Consider the following 19,742-nt stretch of genomic DNA (forward strand, 5'->3'; position numbering starts at 1 on the left):
GTATTCACTGATTAAATATTTTCATTAATAAAATTCGAAATCTAAGGGTAAATTCATGGAAAGCAATGACTAATCAGTGTTGTTGGTGGTATTAATATTGTAGTGTTGTGTTGGTAGTATTATTTAATATTCTATAAATATATATGGGACCAAGTGGACAAGCTGGCTTGAGTGATGTGCGGAGTGGGGTCCACAACATGGTTGTCAAACTCTGGCAAGGGATACGTGGCGGGCTCTGATTGGTGCTGAGGAAACGCGCAAAACTGCAAGGTTCTGAGTGGGTCTCCACCCTCCACCGTGCCAGCGTGATTTGATGCTGCTTCTAACTGGGTCTCCACTTTCTCAAAGTCCACCATGTTTAGAATAGATAGAGTTACCCTTCACCACTTTTTATTGTTACATTCAAATCTAACCATAGATAACAACATATATCTCGTTTCTGGTCATTAATTTCAATTATGATGTCCAGTTGCATAAATTCAATTATCTGTTTTTTTTTTGCTTTAATAGAAAAGATCTCTATCCTTTTATGACATATTGACGTTGAAAACTGTTTTTGAGGCCATCAGTTTTTCAAAAGCCCAAATATTACTTAATTATTTTAGATTTGTCTCATTATTTTTATTCAGCAGTGATATGCATATAATAATTTTTTATAATCTATTACACCATTTATTTTTCTTCTCTTCCGATTTTTCCCTTTGCATGCGCTGAATTAAAAAAAATAATATATATGTAAGAGCATTCTTACCCGTTTTTTTAATATTAGTGGTTAGCTCACTAAAAAAAATATTAGTGGTTAGCTGGAAGGCTCTTTAAATTTTAGTCCTTAAACTAAAGAAGAAGAAAAAAGAGCAAGGCACAAAGTATACGTAGCACCACTTTCTGAATTGTAATCCTCCCTGTCCACGTGGTTTCAATATATAAAATTGCTTTGAATTAAATAAAATTGTAACTAAACATAAATGAAATTGATTTTTTTTCGAATTAATTCAAAAAAAATACACTCTTTTATAAATTTAATTCAATTAATTGAATTATTTTTATAAAATCGGTTCATTTAACCAAACTGATTTTCAATTAAATATTTTTTATTTAAAAAAATAATTCAAAAATCGAATTGAGACTGGTCAACCTAATTTTTGTACACCCTACTATTATTGGAATTAGCAAACCTTTTATACTCTTTTTGATAAACTTTTCTCTTAACTAAATAAATTACAAATCTCAATAAAAAAATTAATCAGTTTTTCTTAGTGGATTATACGCATAAATTGGATAAATAAGTTTAATCAAAATTAATTAATTTTATAATCTTTTTAATTTTGATTTATTATTTTAATTAGAATTTAAGCATTTTCTAAATAATTAGGACCTCGTAATAACCATTTTGCATGCTATTTAAATAAACTTTTAAACTGATTAGAATAAATAAAGGAAAACTTTAAGGTCGTCAAAGAATTGATTGGTTGAGTGAAATAAGATAAAATCTTGCATTTGATATGTTGTATGTTTGAATCTCACTTATTTCCTCTTATAAACATGTAAATACCTCTTATAAACTTCGGAGACTTTCTCTATCTTAGATTGGGACTCTATTCCTCCAAAATTTCCTCTGCAAGAAAATAAAATAAAATATGAAAGTCTAAATAACAAACATTAATTTCGGATACACTTTCTTTCGAGTATTATTATTATACAAGTTTTAAATGTTAATGATAATAATTTTGGATGTATTTTCTATTTGATTATTGTGGGAGAATTTTAAATAAAATATAAAAGTGCAAAATTAAAAAAATACCAACCCACAAACTTTTTTTTACAAACAAACTATACGACTTTGTGTAAAAAGAGATACGTAAGAACAGACTGAGCATGTCAAGCTAAAAAGATAAATAAATAAAATAAGTTTAAGCCTTTTTCTTAATAAAATTTCCTTTGTAAGATGATTATTATCAAAATTAAAAATAACAATCATATTAAAATGTTAAAATAAATATGCCTTCTAAAAAATAAAAAATACATCAATAAATAAGATTAACAATTTTTATAGGAAAGCGAGCAAGACAGTTAAGGGTAATCATTTTTACAATGAATATTATAGGTGCTAACATCTAGGTTTGAGACTATTTTAGGATTTTTTCACACACACACATATATATATATATATATAATAAATTATGGTGGCGATTTCCTATTTTATATATTTTTTCGGATTCTACGTATAAATGAATGAATGCTGAATGTTTTTTCAGTTAAGCATTTGGAATTATGCTGAGGAAGCTGAAACCTCTGATGTTTCGGGTACGCACACAAGGACATAGTGGAATAGATATGAATGAAACTGTATAAACTTGTGTACTGTATCAGATAACAAGACTAAGACCTATTGGATCAAATAAAGCATATAGGAATGGGATTGATTTATGAAAATAAAAATTGAACAGTTGACTGAAAATAGAATGAAGTATACATGTATGCTATGCCCCTCGTAATAATTTGCTGAAGTCTAAAGAATGCTGATTACATTTGTAATACATTTTGAGTATGGCATAAATGCACCTAAGATGAAAAACATGGATTGTATAAGAAGGAAATTATTTAAGGGTAGGGAATTATCAGAAAAAGACATTGAGAATAAGGAATCTAATTCGATCCTTGTTACTTGTTAGTGTTCTAAGACAGAAACTTACAAGTTAAACAAACTAGAGTTATGGCAACTTAAAAGAGTATACTTTTCAATGAAATGCTGTCATTGAATTATTGATATTGCATACTGGGCCAGACTAGGAATTTTCCTTGTTCCTATGGACGAATTCTCTGCAACTCTTGGGGTACTTTTTGTACTCAAGTTATATTAATATATTCCTTTTGCTTTCCAAAAACAAATGTAGAAGTTTCAAGATGAAAAATCAAACCTAAATCCCATTGACTTCCAAGTCAATTCTACTAATGCTGTTAGAAATATATATATATATATATATATATAGCGTTATAGATGGGGTAGAAAATGGATGTTTATATGATATATAATAAAGAAAAAGAAACTCTAAAATAGATGAAAAATCAAACCATTCAAATACCTATATCTCATCTTTGCAGACAATAACCTCCAAGTCGATGTAACTTAGTGGCAGTATTGGGAATTAGTGACACATTATAGAGTAGAAAATGGGAAATATTAGCGCAGTGAAAGGATTGGAAAAATAAATAATGTTTGTTTGCGTGAGGGATGGGCTCTTGCATCTAGTGTTTTTAATCTGGCTATAAATATTCATCTTTGATTGCTTACCCTTTCAAATAAACTTTCCTTAAGTTAGAATGGAGTCAATGTCATGGATGGGGTGGTTGTTTCTGTGTTGGCATTTGTTACTCTTTCATTTTTCATCCTCCAATTCCTTATGCCATCCCCATGACAGTTTTGCCTTGCTCCACTATAAGATCTCCTTCACTAGTATAAATACTACTACTAGTTATTATAATTATGCTTGTAATCATGTTGATCAGAAGACTGCAACATGGGATTGTTGCTTATGGCTTGTAATCACTCAACCTTGCTTTCAATGACTTCTCCAACTCTCAATTCTCATTTATCTTTGCTGAGTTTGTGAGCCTCACACACCTCAACTTGTCCTCTTCTCACTTTAAAGGTGAAATTAGAATCACTTGATCTCTCTTTTAATTACACCAGCTAAAGTGGAAAGAAAGCAGTTGGATGAGTTTTAAGGCAGCTTGTCTTGGATGAAACAGATATGTCTTCAATTTCAATAGGGATCAGGCCACTAAATTTGTCTTCCTCTTTGGTTACTCTTAGTCTTGCAGGAACTGGACTAAGGGGAAGCTTGACAGATGACATCCTCTGTTTACCAAATCTTCAACACCTACTACACCTGTCGTTTAATGACTACCTTCAAGGGCAGCTTCTCTCAAAACCTGTTGACAACACCAATGGACCAATTCTCAAGGAACTACCAACTCTATTACCTTGATATTAGTTTCAACTCAAACATTGGTGGCATCTCTTGGTCAATTTGCAATGAAAGTTTGCTTCAGAGTCTCAGCTTGTCCCACAACAAATTGACAGGCATTATTCCCCGATGCCTTTCAAACTTATCATCCCTTCAAGTATTAGATTTACAGATGAACAAATTTTATGGCACTTTACCTTGTACCTTTTCGAAGAAAAGTTTGCTCGGTACTTTGAATTTCAATGGCAACCAATTTGAAGGTCTTTTGCCCAAATCTGCGTCCAATTGCACAGATCTGGAATTTTTAAATCTTGGCAACAATCAAATTGAGGATACATTTCCCCCTTGGCTTCAAACTCTACCATATTTGGAAATATTGGTTTTGCAAGCCAATAAGTTGCACGGTCCCATTCCCAGTTTAAAGACCAAGCATCCATTTCGAAGTTTAGTTAGTTTTTATATCTCATCCAACAAATTCATTGGCCCAATACCAAAAGCCTACATACAAAATTTTGAAGCCATGAAGAATGTCGTCCAAGATGAAGTGGGTAACAGTTTGCAGGAATACATGGAAACACCTATAATGAATGCAACATACACTGATTCTGTGACTGTAACAATGAAAGCCATTAGTATGACACTCAACAAAATTCCAACAAACTTTGTAAGCATTGATTTATCAGGAAACAAATTTGAAGGAGAAATTCCGAATGTTATTGGAGAGCTTCATGCACTCAGAGGGCTCAATCTTTCCCATAACAGACTAAGCGGTCCTATTCCCCAATCCATGGGAAATTTGACAAACTTGGAATCATTGGATCTCTCCTCAAATATTCTCATTGGTAGGATTCCTACAGAATTAACCGATTTGAACTTTCTTGAAGTACTCAATCTTTCCCATAACCATCTTGTGGGAGAAATACCTCAAGGAAAACAGTTCAATACTTTTTTCAATGATTCTTATGAGGGAAATTTGGGGTTATGTGGAGTTCAATTGTCAATGAAATGCAACAATGGCCGTGAACAACATTCTCCATCTTCACCGACCTTGTGGAGAGAAGAGAAATTTGGATTTGGTTGGAAACCAGTGGCTAGAGGATATGGATGTGGAATGGTATTTGGAGGGGGCATGGGATGTTGTGGGTTATTAATAGGAAAGCCTCAATGGCTTGTAAGAAGGGTTGGAGGTCAACTTAATAAAAAGGTGAAAAAGAAGACAAGGATGAGAACTCATGAAAATTGTAGCAGAATGAATTAGTGGATATCTGGCATGGCTGGAGAATGTCTTGTTGCTCACTTTCCTGTTCAATTCCATTTCTGCCTTCTTGGAAAACAAAAACTTAAGGGCAAAAAGCTTATCACATTGCATTGCAGGGGAGATCTGATTCAAATTTTTATAATATGAATGTCATATTTTTCATTTGGTTTAATTTGTTTGCCTTCGATCTTGCAATTTTGTTTTATTTTATATATTACTAGCGATTGTTGTATACTTTTAAAACTGTTTATACGTACCGATCATTGCTAGAATATTTGTGTCTTAACATTATGGGTTTGTCTCATTTTGTTCAAGTATTTCATTTCACATCTTCATCTTCTAATATAGTCTATTTGGTTTTCTATACTTGCTTCTAGTGTTGTTTTTCAGCCAAGTACATTATCTATGTACTCACCTTAACTAATTGATTTTCTAGTTTTGCATTAACAAAACCATTAACACAAAAGGCTTATTAAAGATCTCCATGAAAATTCTTTTGTGATCTAACAAGAAGAATTAACTGTTAGAAGGCAGATAAGTGCTTAGACAAAAGAAAAGTTCGATGGACCGTTGGACTGCATAACATAGGTTGGAACTTGGAAGATCTGAGAGCACAGATTTTATTAAAACCAATCTACTTGCCAATGAGAACTTTGGATTTCCTCGTATTCTAAGCTTTGATGTAGCTTTGTCCAGAATCCCTTTGAAGGAGTCTCTAGCCACCCTGTCATTGATGCATAAGAACTCCCAAATATTTTCCCTAAGTTATGCACCCTGCCAAAACTGAATTCAGTGCTAATCTGATCTCTAATTCTCCAGTAAACATACTTGGAGAAAAAAAGATCTTTATCTTATCCCTGCTAATCACTTGACCCCAGCTAGAGCAGAAACTGTTAAATCTCTCTAATGTGACTCCCAAGTTACTTGTTGCCTTGCTATTGATTCTTTTTTGTTCTTTTGGGGCCTTTAATGTTTGATAGTATGATGAAATTCTCTTGAACTCTTGTTTGAAACTTGAAATCTAAACCTGCCATTATGAGATTGTTAAGAACATATTTACTTCGGATGTTTTCATCCCACGTATAGCTTGTTGTCTTTGTTTAATGAAGTTAGATCATCAATTGCGTTTGAGTGTCTTAGAAAAACACACATTACTTCTACTCATCTCATACTAATTTGGAAATGTTGTGAAGGATGCATTACTATCTATATTTTTAAAAATTATTTATTACTATTACTGTGGTGTCTCATTTGTTGAGTTTCAGCTCAGAACCAAGAACCAAACATTTTATTAAACATATTTCAAGTTTCAGAGGTAAGGAATAATAGACGTCTGGATATTTTGTAGACATGGAGGGAAAAGAGTAATGATATTTTGTATTCTTGTACATTAAACACCTTTGCAACATCTACAACATCAGACACTAATACACCACACGTCTTACTTGCAAACTTTTGGGTAAAACACGTTGATTAAAATGAACTGCACCTTTATTTGAGGGACATCAGATGCTGTCTTAAAACTTGGAAGCTTCTTAAGTGTTAAAATGAAACGCCAGAAAGCAATTGAAGACTGAGAGGTTCTTAATTGAAATCTAACATATGACTCTCAGAGCCACTTCATTTCACCCTCCCCATTCTGGCTTCTACCTCTGCCCACTTGATCCCTGCTACCTCCACTTCTTTTGTTTTCCTATGCTCTATGTGTGCCCAAATGAACCTTGCCTGCAAGATGCTTGATAGAATTCATGCTGTGAAGATGTTCCAACATTTAGAGGAATCAAATGATAGGCCCAATGAAATTGGCTTCCTCTCTCTTCTCTCAGCATGTGGGCATGCAGGGCTTGTTGAAGAAGGGAATTATGTGTTTGCTAGAATGCTGAGTTATTCTGTGAAACCTAATTTAAAGCACTGCACTTGTATGGTAGATCTTTTAGGAAGATCAGGTAATCTACAACAAGCAGAAGCTCTGGTCCTATCCATGATCATTTCTCCATATGGCGGTGTCTGGGGAAATTTGTTTAGCCGTTGTAGAACTTACAATCAAGTTGAGAAGGGAATAAGAATTGCAATGTATGCTATTGACTCTGAACCAGAAAATGACGGCTATCATATAATACTGGCTAATATGTATAGTTCCATTGGGAGGTGGGAAGAAGAAGAAAATGTGAGAAGGACAATGAAAGAGAGGTGCTCGGCAGATAATAAAGTTGGTTGGAGTCTGCTCTGAGCTAAAACTTCCCTTCTCTCAAGCCTAAGCTTTCAAAAGGTTAAAGAAAACTATTGGAAGTTTATCAAATACCAGTAGACTTAATTCTCAAGTTTGCTCCTTTCATGAGCTTCTAATTGAGACATTGGGCTAAGGTGCGCCCAAATGAACCTTGTCTTCCTGCAAGAAGTTCAATGAAAATATACTGTTAGGGATGTGCAGCAATCTACTGTGGAGATATTCCAACATTTGGCAGTGTTCAGTAGCAAAGGATAAAGAAAACATTTGGCAGTTTACCAAGTGCCAACAGGCTTAATGTTTTCAAGTTTGACCTTTTCATAAGCTACTCATGAGCTTGTTTTTGACAAATTGCACAAAGGAAGATGATGTATTCTTATCACGATATACTGTTTGCATTATACTAAAACCCCACAAAAACAACCCTATTAAGTGTTCATGGATGCTTTAATACTACAACTAATAAAAGTTCATGCCGCAGCTTGCAGATAGGAGAGAGAGGGTTGGCAGGAGGGAGAGGAGACCGTGGTATTTGCTGAAGTACATTTTTCGATTTCTTTGAAATTTGATGCTTTGTTGATTTAAGACCTATGCTCCAATCCAAAAGTATGAGGCAACCTGTATAAAGGATTTATAATTTTTTCTCAACTATCTGTTATTTCCCTCACAATGTTGACAACTCGTGAAAGCATTGAGACATTAAACAGTGTTAAATTGGTTGTGCTTAAAACACATCCTTGGATCATATTATTCTTTATCTTACACTCCAAGCTATTGGGATCCTGATTCATCATACTTCCACCCGTTACATTCATTAGTCACTTGTTCACTTTATCGAATACATGATAATGAGTAGTGCTGTACCATCACGAGGAGCTTCGCGAATACTACAATTCCAACGGTGACAAATATCACGGGCATGTTGGTGGTGTCAACAATCATGTCCTTTCTCGTTGTTCTTCTTATCTTCCTTTTTCTTCTACGTGATTCTGTTGTTTTCTCTGAAACTCAAAATAAAGGAATGAAGCTAGTGGACGAAATTCATGAAGGAAAGAATGAGTTTGGAGACTGTAATTTCTTATTGTTCTTTATCCAAATATTGAGTTCAATTCATAGGATGCAATAATGACAATAATACACTAATTGCGGAGAAGAGAGCTACAAAAGTTTTAATTAATGTCATTAATTGTAATGACAGTAACATAAAAATTGCAAAAATGAGTGTCACGACATTTAAGCAGCTCGACCCAGAGTACATTTGGTTTTTTAGTGACAATTTCAATGAATATAGAGTGTAATGGCACCAATTATAGAAAGCTTTGATGTTAAATGAGAGTTATTGGAAGAATTGTAGAAAAGAATGACACGTAGCAAAACATGTGATGTAAAAAAAAATATATAAACATGTAAGCATATTATATTTTGCAACTCTAAATTTATATATGATAAATAGATAAATAGTCGAGTCTTAGAAATAAGTTACATATGCTTGGATAATAGTAATCAAAATCAAGTCTTATAATTTTTATGTATTATGAGTAAAAAAAATTGATACTATCCATCAATAAGAATGATTGTTAATTTAATTTTTAAAATAATTATTATAAAAGTTATTCCATTCAATTTTTTTAGGTCAACGGTTCATCCACTATTTACTCTTTAATTTTTTTATATAAAAGTATAACAGAATTACGATAAAATTGGCGATGCTATAAATTGAAAAGGTAGTAATTTGGTTGAATAAAAAATTGGACACGAGATCTGATGGAATATAAATATAGCAAGAACCGTGACAAAAAGAAAATGTAATAATATAATGTTGCGTAATGCCTTGTTCACTTTGTCCCAAACCGAATCACAGCTGTGATGATGAACATGCCCGCCACAATGACGCTTGTTTTTTGCTGAGATCACAAAGTCGGTTCCACAAAACACCAAACAAGCTATACACCCAGAGAACGACGTGTGCGAAGCGTAGAGCGAGTTCAACATACTCTCGCGGTTAACCCACGCGCGCAATCTCAAACCAAACCAAAAATAAAAACAAGACAGTCATAGCATAGGACTTGGGAGTCACACGGTCGGTTCTCTTCTCTGTCACTTTGCCTACCCACTAAGAAAAATCGATCCTTTCTTCTCTTCCTTGCGCATCTCTTCTCTTCATTCAATTCAATTTTGTTGTTAGTGAAATAATAATGAGGGGTAGTTGAGCATTCAAACAACCCATACCCTCATTTTTATGTGTGGGTATGTTCTCATTATTATTTTCATTCACTCATTAACTTCAACAAATGCATACAATTACTACAATGTTGTATCTGCTTCTGCGTGGTTCTCACTCAAGTTCTTCTCTTTCTTCCCTTCTTCCTCGATCTCAATCTTCCCAACCGGATTTTGCTCTGTGGGGGGAGGGGTAAATTACTCAATACCAATGAGACTTGCTATACTTTCGTTGAAAAACCATTGGATGGATGTGGAATGCGTCATACCCTTTTTCTGTGTTTGATGGAATTGAGTTTCTGGCCATTTTTTAATGATGGGATTTTTTTTCAATAACTTATCTAACGAACTCTCTTATTTTATTTTAATCTTTAGTGTATTATATCGTTGTTCTGTTTTTTTTTTCCTTTTTAAGCTTATCTTTTGTTTGTGTTCTCTATCAGGATACCGTCGGACAGGTCGGTGACTCCGGGAGCTAAACCACTTCTTGTTTGGGATTTGTAGTAGATTTGGCCTAATATTTGAATTAGACCGTGTAGAATTGCATCTGGCAATAGGTTGTTGAGTAGTACGCATAACGCATTGTTTTGTGTTACAAATATTCTTAAGCTTTTCTGGGGAATTTTTTTAGTTTGGGGGATACAATACAATTTGTAGCTTTGGTTAGTGATTCTCCAAGATGTCAAAATTTGAGGGTGTTATTGTCTCCGATCAATGGCTTCAAAGCCAGTTCACGCAGGTTGAGCTTCGCAGCCTGAAATCCAAAGTAGGTTCATTTCATTGCTTCCTTGTAATCGACATTTTAGTCCAATTTCATTACTCTCTTAAATTTGTTGTCTTTCATGCTTTGTGTGTGTGTGTGTGTTTTTTTACCTTATATGACCCTTCTTTCTGTTGTTGTAGTTTGTCTCTTTAAAGAATCAGAATGGTAAAGTTACATTTGGAGATTTGCCGCCTTTAATGGTGAAGCTAAATGCATTCAGAGACATGTACGCTGAGGATGAGATTAGGGGGATCTTGGGTGAATCAGGCACTGATTTTACCAATGACATTGATTTTGAAGCTTTCTTAAAGGTTAGTAATTTGGTGTCTTTGACTCTTTCTTTTTTTAATGTTACTACATTAGGTAACTTTTTTCCATGTTGTGAACTTATAATAATGGGATATTATGTGTAAGTTAGTTGTATTAATGAAACAGTTTAAGCGCCATATGACAACATTAAATGTTATGTTATGTAGCCTTCCAATTCATTACATTTTTCATGCAGGCATATTTGAATTTGCAAAGCCAAGCTACCACAAAACAAGGTGGTAGGAGGCACTCCTCATCGTTCCTCAAGGAAACTGTGACCACCCTTCTTCACACGATCAGTGAATCAGAAAAGGCCTGCTATGTTGCCCACATAAACAGCTACCTTGGTGATGATCCATTTTTGAAGGAATATCTTCCTTTGGACCCAGCTACAAATGATATATTTGATCTTGCAAAAGATGGTGTTCTTCTGTGGTATATATGCAGGGTCTGCTTATTGTTGCATTTTACTTATGTCTGTATGAGCCTTTAATGTATATTGGCTTTGATATATGTCGTGTTTAATACAGTAAACTTATCAATGTTGCTGTGCCTGGGACTATAGATGAGCGAGCCATCAATTGCAAACGGAATCCTAGTCTTTGGGAGGTAAATGAGAACCATACTCTATGCCTCAATTCCGCCAAGGCTATTGGCTGCACAGTGGTTAACATTGGCGCACAGGACTTAGTTGAAGGAAGAGTGAGTTTTAGCAATACGCACTCCCCCTATTCCTCTATAGACATTTACTTAGGTTCTTAATTTTTATTCTTTGTGACATTATTGTTTGGGTGTTTATGTTGCAGCCTCATCTTGTTCTAGGGTTGATTTCCCAAATCATAAAGGTAAATATTTGAACTGGACATATCATTCATTTATTGTTAGTTTAGTGGTTGATTTTGCTAATATGTTTACTTCATTTTTCTTAATGGCCTAATATATCTTTTGGCTTCAGAAATGATTACTTAGTCATTGTTCTCCTTTCGTCTCAATCTCTTGGTAATTTCAGATTCAGCTGCTGGCTGATCTCAACCTTAAGAAGACACCTCAGCTTGTGGAATTGGTTGATGACAGCGAGGTAACAAGATATGCATTTTTTTCTTCTTTAATTTTTATTTCCAATTAAATCAAATTTTCATGTTTTATTCTTTGCACATTGTGTTTCAGGATAACTGATGTATTTTGCATTTCATTGTTGTCTTAGGAGATCGAAGAGCTTCTTAATTTGTCTCCTGAAAAGGTTCTACTAAAATGGATGAATTTTCATCTCCAGAGAGCAGGTTACGAGAAAACTGTCAGAAATTTTTCTTCTGATGTTAAGGTATATGAGTATTGATAAGTATAAATTTGTACAATGAGTATTGATAAGTAAAAATATATCTATTATATGAGGTACAAACATTGCATAAATGAGTATCATTGGGCCCCTATATTCAAAACAATCTGGGTAATTTTAGTGGATTTTTTATGTTCAAAGGGCTTTTACAAAAAATTCAGTTCCCTGTTGGAACTTGGGTGTCTCCCAGACCTACTTGTTAAAATTTGGATGCTAAAATTTGGTCTTGAAAATATTAATTACTACTGTTCTCCTCCCCCTAAAAAATCTGCATTGTAAATTTTGGATTTTTTACTTATTAACCTTAAACTGAACCTGCTAAGGATTCTCTGCTCACAACAAATAATGGTTGTTTGTACCTTGTATAATACATATTTTTTGTAACGAATTGTTGGTGTATTCTTAAAAGGTAACTGTCACATATATTATTCTTATGATGGGTAAATGGGCAACTTGACCATAAATATATTCATGTCCATACATATACACACATGCACATGTACACCACACTTTGACAGCTAGTTGCTTTTAGTACATATATACTTGAATAACAATCCCATTTATCCCACTTCATGGAATGGGAGTATCTAAGGTGTAATGCATGACCTAGAGTGGAAATGTGACCTTCACCATGTCATATTGCTTAATATATTTTAAGAGGTTGTTCACTCAGGAAAAAATCCAATTCCAATTTTTCTTATGTTTGTTCCTGCAGAATTGCAATTTCTTTAACTCCCAACTTCTAAGCCAATAGTGTCATAACTCATGAGAGTTTTGCCTCTACAATTTGAAATTGAATCAAGCTATTAACAAACCATTATCCTAATGTGTTCACACCCATTTATTTACAGGATGGAGAGGCCTATGCTTATCTGCTTAATGTCCTTGCTCCTGAACATTGCAGTCCGGCCACCTTGGATACCAAGGATGCCAGTGAAAGGGCAAATCTGGTTCTTGATCACGCAGAGAGAATGGGCTGCAAAAGATACTTGACCCCAAGGGATGTTGCAGAGGGTACTTCAAATTTGAATCTTGCTTTTGTTGCACAATTGTTTCATCATAGGTATGAAATGAATTGCATAGTTAATTTTATGCAGACTATTTGATAATTTAAATAAATATTCATATGCATTTTAATTTCTGAATCTGTTTAAGTGCTGTAGTTATTCAATTAGTGCCCTACACAATGCAGGAGTGGTCTATCTACAGACACTAAAAAGATGTCCTATGCTGAGATGATGACTGATGATGTGCAAACATCTAGAGAAGAGAGATGCTTCCGACTGTGGATCAATAGTCTTGGAATTTCTACACATGTAAATAATCTGTTTGAGGATGTCAGAAATGGGTATGTGTTCCTTTTCTTAAACTGCATTTATTATTTTGGGCAAAATTTAAAGCCTTATATATCTGTAAAAGTGTAAGTTTTTAATTTTCTGGATCTCAAAACATAATGACCAAATGATCCACCTGGCTCATGTTTATCCACTGATTGGGAAAAATTAAATGAATGTGATATCAAAATTTAATTTATTAATTCACTAAGTTCTTATGTGTTTGATTTCTTTTACTTTATGCATGTAGATGGATACTTTTAGAAGTGTTAGACAAGATATTTCCAAGATCAGTTAACTGGAAACATGCAACAAGACCTCCAATTAGAATGCCATTCAGAAAAGTAGAGAACTGCAATCAGGTCATAAAAATTGGTAAACAACTGAGATTCTCACTAGTCAATCTAGCGGGTAATGACATTGTGCAAGGAAATAAGAAGCTCATTCTTGGTAATCTCGTCATCTCACTATAGCTTCCACACAAATGTTATGGATATGATTTGCTTTTTTTTCTAAATTTTTTATGACTGCTTTCCCACCTATTTGTTTTGGCTTTCAATTTTATCTAAAATATTTTTTTCAGCTTTATTGTGGCAGCTCATGCGATTCACAATGCTTCAACTGTTGAAAAATTTGAGATCTCATTCCCAAGGAAAGGAGATCACTGATGCTGATATCCTGAAATGGGTGAACAGAAAAGTGAAGAGCACTGGCAGAACTTCTCACATAGAGAGCTTCAAGGTTTTTTCCAAAAGAAATTCTCTGTTTTATTTGCTGTTAACAATTCCCAACAACTGTAAACTATAAAATAATGATTTATCCGTGACAAATTTTTGTATCAAATTTTTTGCACAGGATAAGAGCCTGTCATGTGGACTCTTTTTCCTTGAGCTTCTGAGTGCTGTTGAGCCTAGGATTGTCAATTGGAACCTTGTCACCAAGGGTGAAAGCAGTATGATTCTTTATAGGGATATTAAACAGATCCTTTGTATAACATGTAATAACTTGCTACTTTTTTCGTCCCTCCTAAATTGGCTTAATTTGTTGTTATTGTAGATGATGAGAAGAGGTTGAATGCCACTTATATAATCAGTGTTGCACGGAAGCTCGGTTGTTCCATATTTTTGTTACCTGAGGATATTATGGAGGTATGTTGCCTCTTGCCACCTGAGAGTTTCATTCATGTTTGCTACAAAACTGTATACACATTAGGCTTCTTTGAATAAACTTCATAAGTACTTATAAGAGAAACAAGCAAGGTAAAATAATTTAAATTTCTCCCGTAATTTAAAATCAAACTATACACTTCAACTTTTATAAAAAGTTTTTTTATTTAAGTTCTCCAAAAGCTAAGTGCATGAATTGATTTAAACTTATGGGTGAAATTTAATTCATTCTATCTTATTTTCTCATGTAAAATGGCAATGATACCAAAAAATTAAGTTGACACATTCTGGATATAGTTTGTTTATGATGTGATTGATTCTTTGTTGATCTCATGGCAGGTTAATCAGAAGATGATTCTCACTCTTGCAGCCAGTATAATGTATTGGAGCCTGCAACAACAGACTGAGGACATGGATTCATTCCCTTCACCTGCCGGCACTGCTACTACCACCACGCCTGAAGCATCCCCGGCACCTTCGGTATGTGGTGAAGATGAAAGTTCCTCTATTGGCGGCGAATTCTCCAACTTGAGTGTTGATGATGCCACCTCTGACACCACAGCAACTTCTTCGCAACCCGAGTCTGACAGTGTTTCTGCGGGAGATGAGCTGTTATGAGTCATCTAGTTGGCATGAGATGAGTGTTAAATGTTTTTGTTAGAGAATATAACGAGTAATGACCTTGCAAAGCTTAAGAAACGCCTTCAAAAAAGTTAGGGATGTAAACATACCTTTAGAATAGTATATGTGAATAGTCTGTACAAAAATATCTTGTTCTTTGGAGAGAAATGCTTATTCAGAGGGATCAGAATGAATAAAGCTTAGAGGGGAAGAAAGAAATGAATGTGATCAATTCACACTACTCCCTTATATTGCCTTTAAGTAGGTTCCACTACTGTATTTGTATTTTGTCATTCGTTACGTTATGATGGCCAACAATGGTGACCATTTACCGTCTCAGATAAACAGAAAATTTATAATTAGTTCTCATTCATTCTTAGGTTTAGGCGGATAAAACCATGGGAAAAAGATTAAATGCTGTGTGAATGTCTCAAAGCCTTGACAACTTTTTTCTGTCGATAGATTCGTTAAACGAGGTGGATTTGTTGATTTTTTTTTATTTTTTTTTGCGGTACAGGTTAGGTTTGTAATCTACCAATGTTTTGACTAATCCCAATTAATCTGTCAGAGAACACCTGTGAATATGTTTTTCTTTTTCTTTTGGGATTTATTAGTAATTATGATATAAATAGTCTTTCATGATTTTTGTGTTTGAATTGTATTAGAAATATTTTATGATACGATGGATATAAAGTAATATAAGTTTTAATTTTACATAATTTTTTAGTATATCAGATAATATTATTGTCTTATCTTATCTTTGTTTAATACAAACTAAATAAGCAATAATGGTAGTAATAATAATGATATTAATATGGTGATATCAATTTGGACCGTGATAATATTAATAATGATGATTGTAGTAACAATAATGATGATGACAATGGAATGGTAACAATAGAAATGATGAAAGTAATATAATAATAACAATAATAATGAGGACAATAAAAATTATGATGAGGAGATGTGGAGATCATGTGATGAAAATTACTAGTAAAAAGAATGATGAAATATATAAATTCATTTCAATAAATTGGGTTAAAAATTATAATCTATTTTCACAAATAACAAAAATTGAAAACAGATTAACAAAAGAACCTACTAAATATACATTATTCTCAATTTTACTTTTCCAATTTCAATGTCTCGTGCATTAATCAGAGAGCATCACGGTGCATCATATTATACCCCGTATTATTTGTACAAGACGTAAATTTTTTGTTTACAGTTTATTTTTTAATTTTATTTTTCGACAAGTAAACGATTGTTGCATATTCTTGCACGTTTTGCACTTACTAATTTTTTTTTTATGTATGAATATTTATCTATATAGAAAAACAAGTGAAATATAGTCACTACATTCTTTTGTTCTTAGTTTATTAATTTCTGTCTTACCTATGTGATTTCTTTTTAATCTCGTGACGTGCAGGAAAACTGACAAATGGTTAAACTTTTAAGTTAGAGGAATTATTTAGTAGTTTAATATTATCATAATTTTAACTACTGACTAATTTCTATATGACATACACCAATTCAAAACGTTGATGTCCTATTCCTATATCAAAATACACACACACCTTTCCTTCATTTCTATTTCTATACGAGGAATACTAATACTAATATCTGAAATTTTACCATAATCCTTTAGACTATTCGTGATCATAGTTTATTTTGGATTTGAGATTTAATTATTAATTGCTTAAAATTTCAGATATTGATTAAAGAATGTTTAATATAATACTGAGATATTAAATATTTTTCATTTTAGTATAATAAATATTTTTTTCTAGATTTGTTGGCATTCTCATGATAAGGGAAGTTATATATTAACATAGAGTGCAGATCTTCTAAAGTAAAATAGTACAATATTTGATGAAGTAATTAAATTGTTGGCTAGTTTAATATTAAACTATAAACCTGACCATACCAGATCCCCATTCTTTATACATACCTATATGTATTCCATTTTTATTGACCTTATTATTTCTTCTATTTTCCTATTGTTATTGAGCTTTTGTGAATAAACAATCAGTATGTGAATCACTTTTAATTTGCTATATAATTTAAAGGGTAATAATAATTGAGAAATATTTGTAAAGTGTATTTTTCTCTTCAACATGACCGTATCTTGCTACTTAACAATATGAGAGGGAGGATTCACTTTTGATGCAAGCATTAATGAATTGCAAAAGAAAACCTATTCACCGCGTGCTAATTTCGGTTACAGTTTACTAAATAGAAGGCTTCTTTTTCATTTTTTTTTACCATCTGTATGTATGTTGGCTCTTATGGAAAACATTATAACCGGAAATAAAATAAAAAATCCATGTGACTACTCATAATTCATCCATCACGTTTCTTATAATTGGTAATGACCAGAGCTTCTTTCTTTTCTACAGGATCATACATAAGACCATGATTGCATGAAAAAACCCTCTCATCAATTTATTTTTTTTATAATATAGTAAAACCAAGATATAATTTTCTTGTATCAACTTATTTAACCAAAATACTTATGGAACGAACAAGGGTTGAATACAACAATTGTAACAACATGGGGTAATGCCCACAATGGAAGATGATCCAATTGAAACGTCATTATCCAACAACAATACATACAGATCCAGCCAGAGAAAATACTGAATGATTTATGAGAGCTGAAATCATCTCCTCTCCAGCGTCCAACTAGTGATTCGCATTCTTAAGAGTTGCATCTGTTTATACAGAAAGTTATTCACCCTCACTCAATATAGGTACTATGAGCGGTTTCATCTGTGCTAGATATACAATCGCCCACCTGATATAGCAAATGAAGAACCAAAGTAAGCAAAAAAAGAAAGAAAGCTTAATGGAAAATAAAACAGGACATGGCTATTTACCAGTTAGAATTACTATTGAACCAAAGGAAAATGTAATCATAAATTAATGAACTAAAGTTAGTCAACTCAAGACAGGCGTGTTTAGAACTATGAAAATTACATCACCAGGCGAAATAAAATGAACTTAATTGATAAAGACTATAGAAGATTTTGGTACTCCCCCTTTTCCAAAAAATAAAATAATGTAATTCAGCAAAGCATGTGTTCATTCCATTAAAAGGCCATTTTCCCTCCTCCCTTAATTATGCTGGACATACTGTCAGACAGCAAATAAGTAGTTATATCAGAGAAATGATAACTTTGCAAGCATTTGACATCTTGATTCAGAAACTACTCACAAGTTTTGATGCATTTCCACTTAACATCACTACAATTATATTACAGTCAATTTACGCATCAAGCACAAGCCAAAGCTTCCCATCATATATCCTTTGGTCTCCTTGTGAAATATGGCGGTAAACAGTTCTATCTTAGGACCAAAGTAAAGCACCAAAGGCATGGGTATGCCCAGGCATGATTGCTTAAACATATCCTGATTTTGAAAAGTTCATCTATTCCTCTTCAATTACTTTTGTATGGTACTGTTACACAGGACACATAATAATTCAACTAAAAGGTACTCCAAATTCATGCGGCAGTATCATGGTCATGGAGAGTAAAAGGACAGGTACACAAACAGCTTCAACAGAACTGATTATGGACACATTCAGCCAGAAAAGTTATTCATTTAGGAAATAAAATGAAAACTTTGATTTTAGTGTATTCCTTTTCTAATTAATTGATCAACAGCTTGCTGGGGCAACAAGCTCAGGAACAAAACTTGTACAGTGCAGCAATTCCGTATTCTAACTCCATGAAAATTAAAAGAACTTGCAAACCAAAGGTGTACTTACATCATCCAGCAGCATGTTGTTGCAGTAAGAACCAAAGTTAGGTGAAATCTGCAACAAAGTAATAAGATATTTAGTTCACACAGAGAACAATAATTTTGAGAGAGGAAACATTATCATGGAAAGAGATGGATGAGAGACACAACAAAATTCAAGGAAGTCATTATTCAAGAATACAAATAAACTTTGACACAAACTAAAATATAAATACATCACATCACATTGTAAAACTCATCAAGGCATTCATAGCAGAATCAACTATCAATTAAATAGAGCAGCACATCCACAAAGATGTTTGGCAATAACACATTTTTCCAGATCTATGAGTTATGTGAGATTATGAATTTCTTATTTGTAATCTGTGTAAGATTAGCAACAGCAATTATTAAATTACTTCATAAGTCCCAGAAAGAAATGAAGAAGCAAGCATAGCATACAGATTAGCGGAAGGTCCTCTGTTGAAACAAATTCTGGTACAAAGGGACGCCACAATTCCAACCACTGCGAAAATTAGCGTGGTTACAGAGAACCCCATAACGGATCCTAATTCCTGCGATACACAAACAAAATTTGAGAACGTGAGAGTGAAAACGAAACGACACAACACAACCCTTAGTTCCGTAATGCGTCGTCGTATTAGTGATCTGAAGCTTCTTAGCAATTTGGTTTCATTTGAATTTGATCACCTCGCATGGCCACTGATTTATTGAACATTATTTGGGTTTCTTGGGCCACGTTTATCAGCTTTTGCTATTTACACTCACCATTTAC

The 19,742-nt window shown here is 33.4% G+C and overlaps 3 protein-coding genes across 5 annotated transcripts; 2 read left to right on the top strand and 1 right to left on the bottom strand.

Annotated features, from left to right (window-relative positions):
* Positions 1-3,186: 3,186 nt before the first annotated feature.
* On the top strand, positions 3,187-5,472 carry LOC114384403 (receptor-like protein 9DC3). The gene is made up of 2 exons (XM_028344074.1): positions 3,187-3,650; positions 3,815-5,472. The coding sequence occupies exon 2, from the start codon at positions 3,850-3,852 to the stop codon at positions 5,224-5,226; it is 1,377 nt and encodes a 458-aa protein (XP_028199875.1). The 5' UTR covers positions 3,187-3,650; positions 3,815-3,849; the 3' UTR covers positions 5,227-5,472.
* Positions 5,473-9,516: 4,044 nt separating this feature from the next.
* On the top strand, positions 9,517-15,571 carry LOC114384795 (fimbrin-1-like). 3 transcript variants are annotated; one of them, XM_028344588.1, is made up of 15 exons: positions 9,517-9,866; positions 10,117-10,439; positions 10,577-10,747; positions 10,942-11,180; positions 11,276-11,447; positions 11,552-11,590; positions 11,755-11,823; positions 11,950-12,066; positions 12,933-13,144; positions 13,274-13,429; positions 13,666-13,865; positions 13,999-14,156; positions 14,271-14,367; positions 14,472-14,563; positions 14,921-15,571. In XM_028344588.1, exons 2-15 carry the CDS (start codon positions 10,353-10,355, stop codon positions 15,197-15,199), a joined length of 2,088 nt encoding a protein of 695 aa, XP_028200389.1. In that variant the 5' UTR covers positions 9,517-9,866; positions 10,117-10,352; the 3' UTR covers positions 15,200-15,571. The 3 variants fall into 3 exon arrangements, with proteins under 3 accessions (XP_028200389.1, XP_028200390.1, XP_028200392.1); XM_028344589.1 differs by having other exon boundaries at positions 9,517-9,700; XM_028344591.1 differs by lacking the exons at positions 9,517-9,866; positions 10,117-10,439; positions 10,577-10,747 and having other exon boundaries at positions 11,078-11,193.
* A 2,050-nt stretch (positions 15,572-17,621) lies between these two features.
* LOC114383450 (V-type proton ATPase subunit e2) lies at positions 17,622-19,656 on the bottom strand. Its single transcript, XM_028343131.1, has 3 exons — positions 19,409-19,656; positions 18,975-19,022; positions 17,622-17,999 (listed from the first exon to the last, which is right to left on the bottom strand). Exons 1-3 carry the CDS (start codon positions 19,504-19,506, stop codon positions 17,933-17,935), a joined length of 213 nt encoding a protein of 70 aa, XP_028198932.1. The 5' UTR covers positions 19,507-19,656; the 3' UTR covers positions 17,622-17,932.
* Between the last annotated feature and the right edge of the window lie 86 nt (positions 19,657-19,742).

Source organism: Glycine soja, chromosome 14 (genome assembly GCF_004193775.1).
Source record: "Glycine soja cultivar W05 chromosome 14, ASM419377v2, whole genome shotgun sequence".
In the NCBI taxonomy this organism is placed as follows: domain Eukaryota; kingdom Viridiplantae; phylum Streptophyta; class Magnoliopsida; order Fabales; family Fabaceae; genus Glycine; species Glycine soja.